The following is a 7,273-nucleotide window of genomic DNA, read 5'->3' as shown; positions in this document are numbered from 1 at the left end:
AGGTCGCCTGCGAGACCATCCTCACCCATCGTGCAGTCTCGCCGGTGCAATCTGGCCTTTCTCGGGCGGGCTCAAAAATCCGCCCGAAACGGCAATGTGGGTGCGCCCAAGCCATCAACCGTCTCTAGCTCGAGCCAAGCGTGCGATGCGACGTAGCAGCACACGAGCAAGGACGGTTCGTTCATCATGGTTAGACCTACCAGTGGGCGCAAGCGGGTGGCGGCGAGCGCGTCGGCAACGGGCGACGAAGCGGCGGCGGTGACATGCGGACGCGCGTGTCTGTTGCAGGGTACGACGATATCGAGTCGTGATCTGTATTTAGAGGATGCAGCGGCGTCATTTAGGCGTCCCACCAGCACCATTCGTGGTACGGCATGGCCTCGATGGCGGCTTCGCAGGTCGCGATCTCAATCGGGTCTTCAACCGTGCAGCGGAGGTCAATGTGGCCAAAGCGATGCGCGCTCGCAGCGACCACGTCGATGACCGATAGAACGCCTTCCTCTCCGAGCGGGTTGAAGTCGAGGAGGAGCCACGTCATGAGCGCCGTGCTAGCGTTCTGCGCCATGGCCTGCACGAGCGCGACAGCACCATCAGGCCCGACCTCGTTGCTGCTCAGACAGAGGTCGTCGAGGCACGCGATCGCGGCGCTGAGTGCCATCGCGCCAGGGCACTGGATGCAGTTTTCTGACAAGTCGAGCTCGCGCAGCTCGGGGCAAAGCGGCAATAGCCGTGCGAGGGCCATCGCGGATGTGTCGGTACAGCCTTGCTTGGAGAGGCGCAGCTTCTGGAGCTTCTTGCAGCGCGGCAGCGCCGAGACGAGGACAAGCACGCCCATGTCGAGGAGGACGTTGTCTTTGAGCACGATTTCGACAAGGCGCGGCAGGATGATGGCCAGCGCGTTGCTGCCGACGGGCGAGATCGGAATGCGGTCGAGGCGCAGCTTGGTGAGGCGCGACATGCCCGGCAGCGTCACCTCGAGCAGCGTCGCAATGGCCGGCGTTGACGTCAAGGGCGGCGCCGGCGCGAAGCCGAGCTGGAGCGTCGTCAATTGGCTCTTGTCGAGCGCCGCCAAAAGCGTCGGGAGGTCCACGTACCGGCACGGCTTGAGCGTGAGCGATTGCAGCGTCGGCGGGAGGCGGAACGGCGCGCTGAGCAGCTCGAGCACGACGTTGGCCTGCGAGACGTACAGCGACCGCAAGGTGCGCGAGGCCCAGAGCGCGGCGCGCAGCAGCGGCAGGCTGCCCACGTGCATGCTGGTTTTGGGCAAGACCAGCGACACGAGCGGCTTGGTCGTGAGCCAATGGGCAAGCGTCACGACCATGGCCTGGTCCCACTCGACATGGCAGTCGCGAAAGTCGACCTTGGTGATCGGCGATGTCGTCATGGCGTAGAGCACGCGCGGAAAGCGGAGCGGCATCGACGCGCCAAACCACGAGAGCTCGAGCTGGCGCAGCGCGGGCAGCGACTGCAGCGCGCGCAGGATCACGTCGATGGTTGCGTCCATGGTCATGCCCCGGTGCGGCTGCCCATTGTCGGAAATGAGCAGCAGGATCGAAATCGCCCGGTCCTTCCAGTGACGCAAGACGAGCTCGAGCTCGTGCGGGTAGATCGGGTAGTCGAACGCAAGCTTGGTGGTCGGTAGCAGCGGGTACGGCAGCGGCACGGCCACGTGCTGCACCTCGACGACCGGGTAGAGCACCATGACCTTTTCAATCCAAACGGCAATCTCGGCCTCGGCAATGTATCGCGGCAACACCAAGTTGGGCCAGAGGTGCACGCGCCGCGGGTACGTCGGGTCCGACTTGGGAAAGTAGAGGCGGCTCTGGGCGACGGCGCGGTGGAGCTGGTACAAGCTCTCGAGCGCTGGTGTGCGCAGGCTCGCTGGCAGCGCGGTGAGGAACGAGGCCATGTCCAGCGACGAGGGCAGGAAGAGTGCAATGTGCTGGAAGAGCTCGGGCAGCACGCGGGTGCGGTGGCATGAGGCCATGACAGCGGCAGGGGCGATGTCGGTGCGCTGACGGTTGCTCGTCATCTGGGACGTATGCTGACCAGTTGACCAATGCGCGACCTTCATCCAAGATCGGCGGGTCACATAGCTGTCACGACAATGATGACGTTATTTCTGACTCGACCGCCACAGGATTGCGGGGTCGGGCGCATGTGATCCCGCAACCCGATCGCGTGATGCTTCGATCGACTTCGAGAAGGTCGTTCCGATGCCACGCCACGACGATGTGTTCGACGCTAGTGCTCAATTACAGTCTTCAACTAGATCAAGGGAACTCACTACGTCGTCCTGTGCCACCGCCGCCGGGATAGAAAACGACGCCGCAGCAAACGACTTTTTCCGTCGAGATTGAACGGGCAGTGTGGGCTGTACGCAAAAGAACTGCTCTGCATGGAAGGATTGCCAGTGATAAAAGATGGGGTCCGTGGCGTTGCGATATAGACATGGCTTTTGTAGGCCTTGCCGTCGTCGTGGCATGGGCACGCAGGAACCACAAAAAAGGAAGGGAGAAAGCACACGTATGCAACCTTGCTTGCATCACGTGACGTAGAGTGGGAGGAGGGGTAGGGTAGTTGGCAAGGACGTCGATGGAGCCATCGCGAGGCCTTTGGAATAATACAATGGCGGTGCTAGAAAACAACACGCAGGATGGTGCACCTCGGCCTTCTGCGGTGTAATCGTAGCCATACCTACCGGTAGTACCGTGACGCTCAAAAAGTGCATCGCAGCACAGGAATACTTCATACTTACGGAGGGATTTATTTTACGCTGCCTCGAATGTGCAGCGGCGTGGGCAATGATGTCAAAGCAACCCTAGATCTTCCGCGCACAATCGGCCGGGTTCTCGCCATCGTACTCGACGCGTCTTTTGAGGTTGATTTAGCATTTAGCGTCGATTATTGGCCCCTTAACGGCGACGCAGCACCAGCTCCAGAAGAATCACGAAAGTGCATCGATGCGTTGATTCTGGCAAGGTTGGCGGCGGCCGCGAGGTTCTACAGGCGCAAGGACATCCGAGGTCCATAGAGTCAATTCAACGCATCATGACAAGACAGCCAAACCACCCGATGATGCTCCACGACGTGCGACGGTCGTTGCAAAGGGTGGCGCAGTCGGATAACGCCCTTTCAATTTGAATGGATGCGGCAAAGCGATTCGCTGACCAGTCGAGTCCCACGAGCGTCTTGACCGCGTTGGATTGCGCGTCGGTCCTATGAAAATAGTTCAGGAAGAGGTGGTCGCTCATGCTGCGACGTCCACCGCGAAGGATATCAGCCGTATTGGAAGCGAAATGCCAGCACCTCACGTCGCTATGTGGGTGTTCTTTAGGTCGTTGTTGGGATCACGACGACGCCGACGGTGGTGTGAGGTGCTGTTGAAGCGGCTCCGTGACTTGTCGACCGCGTGATCGCGTCGCCAAGAGCGACGTCACAAAGCTTCTGCACTCAAAAGTCGAGCGAGGCAACCGACAGACCAACTCTGGTTGCACGGGACGCGTTCAAGTAGCCATGCAACGTGGTATCGACACCGGCATTATCCAATATTCGATAACAGAACCTTTGAAGAAAACCGCGGGGGCTTATGGACACGCGTGGTATAAAAAGCTAGTCGATATTATTATAGTAAATAAATTATTGTCGTGTAAATATCGGGTGAAATATGTCATCTAAAACCACATGGCGAGCTTGCAGCGCCACGAGCCCTTGGGTCGCAACTTGGCGCGGAGTTGGCGCATACTGAGGCGGCGCTTGGGGTTTACCGTCAACAAGCCGTCGAGCACAGTGACCAAGTCGGTTGAAAAAAGCGTCTCCATGTTCCAGAGCTTGAGGAGCGCCTTGACGCCTTGCCGCTCGACGATGCGGTACCCGCCGTCGGCGTCGGACGGCGCGCTGATCATGGGCACGCCGGTGACGAGCATGAAGAGAAGGATACCAAGACCCCACATGTCGGCGGCTGCGGGGTCATACGGCCGGCCGGCGTAGACTTCGGGTGCCATGTAAAAGGGCTTGCCGACAACCGCGTCGCTCATTTCGTGGGCGGGCGCCGCGAGACCAAAATCACAGAGTTTGCAGTCGCCATGTTCATCCAAGAGGATGTTTTCAAGCGAAATGTCGCGGTGGGCGAAACCACGTTGGTGCAAATGGTGCAGACCAGCGACCACTTGCTCAAAAACGCGCCGGGCGTCGCTCGTTGAAAGCGCTGGCCGTTGGAGTAAATAGTCGTACAAGTCACCGCCGCTGCAGTACTCCAAGACGAGGTGGACCATGTCGTGCTGGTAAAAGCAGTCGATCGTGTGTACCAAGTGGGGGTGCGGTGCGTCGTCTGCGAGCGCCTTTGCGACGCGGAGCTCGGCCGACGCTTCAAAGCACGGCTGCGTGTACTGCTTGACGGCGTAGGCGACGCCTGCGTTCGAGGCGCGGAAGACATGGCCAAACGTCGTATTGGTGACCAGCGACTCGAGCTGCAGCACCATTTGATGCGACGCTGCGAGGCAAATGAAAAGTGAGCTAGACAGGCCACCTCGTGCAGATGAGCGGATGACGAGGCGAGCTCTCAGATCTCAATTCGTGGCGCGAACGCTACAACTTCGTCGAAGCACGACGTGTGTACTTGGATACAGTATGCATGTTGCCCTTCTTGCTTCGAACTACGATGTGGACCATCCATTTCAACCAATCGAACGTGACTATGGCTTGATAGACACGGCGTGAGTCGGTCGGTCATCTACAACGCGATCGATACCACCACATCGTTTACGTACCTCCAATATGGGCCTCCAATATAATCCAGCCTGGACTAATAGAACTAGTATTACTTTTCGAAAGAAAGCTTGTACAGCGTATTGCCTTAGTCGTCCGTTCAGAAGTGTGGTGGCTTTCTAACTTGCCACGATCATATACATGTAGCTTGCAGTTGTTGGGTGGACTCGCACATGCATTCATTCGTCGCTGACTCGTGGTTTTGGCGATGTTGGCCAACTATATTTCTTGACGGCCATGATGTCGAGTAACCTAAATTCGCTGCATTGAAAGGCGGTGCGGGTGGTCATAGTTCACTTGGATATCCACAGCACCTTTAACAGTGTACTATTTGGATTGTGAACCTGCCATTCTTACGTGCCATTTGCGAGTGCAATCGGGACACGAATGAACAACAACTTGCTCGAAACAAATTTGCCGTCCGAAAGGCTGTGTTGTCGGTGGCGGTACGTGGCGCGTCCGCATTGGCAGAGTTGCATTACATACACCATCATACCATACCACAACCTGTCCTGTTTATGTGCGGTCGTGGACACGACGAGGTCCATCTCAGCGGTCTGTGGCACAAAATCTGATCATCGGCACTCGGCACAGTTCCATCCGACCGCGTCGATCGCACTTGTACTAACGTTAGGTAATCTACCGCGCGCGTTTCGCCGGTAGGGAAGACCAATGTGTTCAACGTCGCTCGACGATCGCAGCGACTCACGCCTGCATTTCTTTCGAGTCGGGATTGGTAACTACACGACCGAATGGTATCGGGCCCGCTTGCTCTGGCTCGTCTTGGCCCGGTCCATGACGGGCGTCGGAGCCGTGTACCGGCACCGACACACAAACTGCGTCGTGCCATGGTGGTGAAAGACCGTCGAGCAAATCGCGGGGGTGCCCCACGGCGGAAAATCCAGCGACTCTCTTGTCTTGGTATTGTAAAAGGTGCACTTGCCACTCGAATGTCGGCACGTCTCGATCCAATGCGGTGGCAACGCTGGTACGTTCGACTCTTTCGGAAAGCCGCGGCAGCGCGGGCAAAGCGACGCGACTTTTGGCTTTGGCCGCGCGTCGAGGAGCGCGTCCATGTCCCGATGCCTCGTGTTGCCATTATCCTTTTTGGACGCAAAGGTCGTCGACGGGTCAATCTGCAAAGTCGTCAGGACTTCGTCGACCGTCACGCCGCTGTCGATGTGATAATACGTCCGGAGGGGGAGGTAGACCTTGGGCATCACCGGGAGACTGGCAGCAAGCGCGTGGTTGCTGCTGCATCGGAGCAACGGTGGGCGGGAAATGTGTCGACTACGACCTGACGCACGCGGTCCTTGGGCCATTGTAGTGTGGTGTGACGTTGCTAGGACTATGTCCGCTTGCGTGATTGTTAAAAATACAAATCGTGTGGTCCATTGGGTCGGGCTACGGCCCGCCATTGCCCGTGCATAAACAGATAAGGTGAAACGATTCTCGAGAAGGGTCTTGGAACCATCCACCGACTCTATTACCTATCGTTTGCAAAGTTGGTGTTTAGGAGAGTGACGAACTCGGGGGCTTGCACGTATAAATCGATGGCCTGTGCGGAATCAAGATCCCGAGAGTTCATGCTGCTGATGAAATCCGCAGGTAGAGCTGGCCGGGAGAGGTCTTATTGGTGTACTGTAGGGCTAGGGGATACATCGAGCCAAAGACGTGATCAATCATGGTCGTACCATTCCATTATTACCATTCGGCGCTCGCAAAAGTGGAAACGGGCCTATCTGGGACGTCGTGCCAAGATAGAGGATGTGCTATATAAACCTGACCGCGAAGTCCAGGTATCCAAGCAGTCCAGCGCAGTAGAGAGATCGTGACTGCTGACGATCGTGCAAGATCTTTATGACGCGTCAACTGTTCCACGACCATTTCGTAGCGGAGTGTTCAGGATCTATTGAAGTTGCATGGACATTTGTATGGAGTGGCCTGCCGTCCACTCCGAGCATTACGCGGATAGTGATCGATACGCTCACTTGATTGTCTTCCTTGTCCCCAACACGCTTGATTTTACTGTGGACGCGCGGCCTCCTATTGTCTTGTTATCCGTTGGATCTCGCTAAGATGCCCTTGGTCGCCATCTTGCTCTCGCTCGCTCTCAATTAATTACAACGGAGGCATGGCTAGAACTCATGTGCCAGCTGCTTTGTTCCCAGTTTGAGACTCACGACCGACAACACCCATGGAAGCGCTTGGCATTCTCGTAGCTCCGAACCTGCCGCGCAACGCTCGCTGCGATTACGCACTGAGTCGCCTGCGTGACCGGTTGCTCCTCTGGCGACACAAGTTGACGACCTTGGCCGGCAAGGCCATCATATTGCAAGCGGTCTGCCTCCCGGTCCTCTGGTACCAGCTCGCGTGGGTCGCACCGGACACCACGACGGCTGCAATCATCGACAAAATGATCCTCCAGTTCATCAACGGCGAGCCGCCGGTCATTGGCGCGGGTGCGCAAGGCCACCGGCTCCTCCATCAAAGTATCGTCTTCGCG

At 57.6% G+C, this 7,273-nt stretch overlaps 3 protein-coding genes across 3 annotated transcripts; all 3 read right to left on the bottom strand.

The window, feature by feature from the left end:
• Nucleotides 1–163: 163 nt before the first annotated feature.
• Nucleotides 164–2,032, bottom strand: SPRG_15114 (hypothetical protein; the record flags this gene model as incomplete). Its single annotated transcript, XM_012354655.1, has 1 exon — nt 164–2,032. The coding sequence occupies one exon, from the start codon at nt 2,030–2,032 to the stop codon at nt 341–343; it is 1,692 nt and encodes a 563-aa protein (XP_012210045.1). The 3' UTR covers nt 164–340.
• A 1,642-nt stretch (nt 2,033–3,674) lies between these two features.
• Nucleotides 3,675–4,481, bottom strand: SPRG_15113 (CAMK/CAMKL protein kinase; the record flags this gene model as incomplete). The annotated part of the gene is made up of 1 exon (XM_012354654.1): nt 3,675–4,481. The coding sequence occupies one exon, from the start codon at nt 4,479–4,481 to the stop codon at nt 3,675–3,677; it is 807 nt and encodes a 268-aa protein (XP_012210044.1).
• A 1,026-nt stretch (nt 4,482–5,507) lies between these two features.
• On the bottom strand, nt 5,508–5,987 carry SPRG_15112 (hypothetical protein; the record flags this gene model as incomplete). Its single annotated transcript, XM_012354653.1, has 1 exon — nt 5,508–5,987. One exon carries the CDS (start codon nt 5,985–5,987, stop codon nt 5,508–5,510), a length of 480 nt encoding a protein of 159 aa, XP_012210043.1.
• Between the last annotated feature and the right edge of the window lie 1,286 nt (nt 5,988–7,273).

The sequence above is a fragment of the Saprolegnia parasitica genome, assembly GCF_000151545.1.
Source record: "Saprolegnia parasitica CBS 223.65 unplaced genomic scaffold supercont2.174, whole genome shotgun sequence".
Lineage (NCBI taxonomy): Eukaryota > Oomycota > Saprolegniomycetes > Saprolegniales > Saprolegniaceae > Saprolegnia > Saprolegnia parasitica.
The sequence above is the reverse complement of the archived record's forward strand: the minus strand, read 5'-3'. Positions and strand labels throughout refer to the sequence as shown.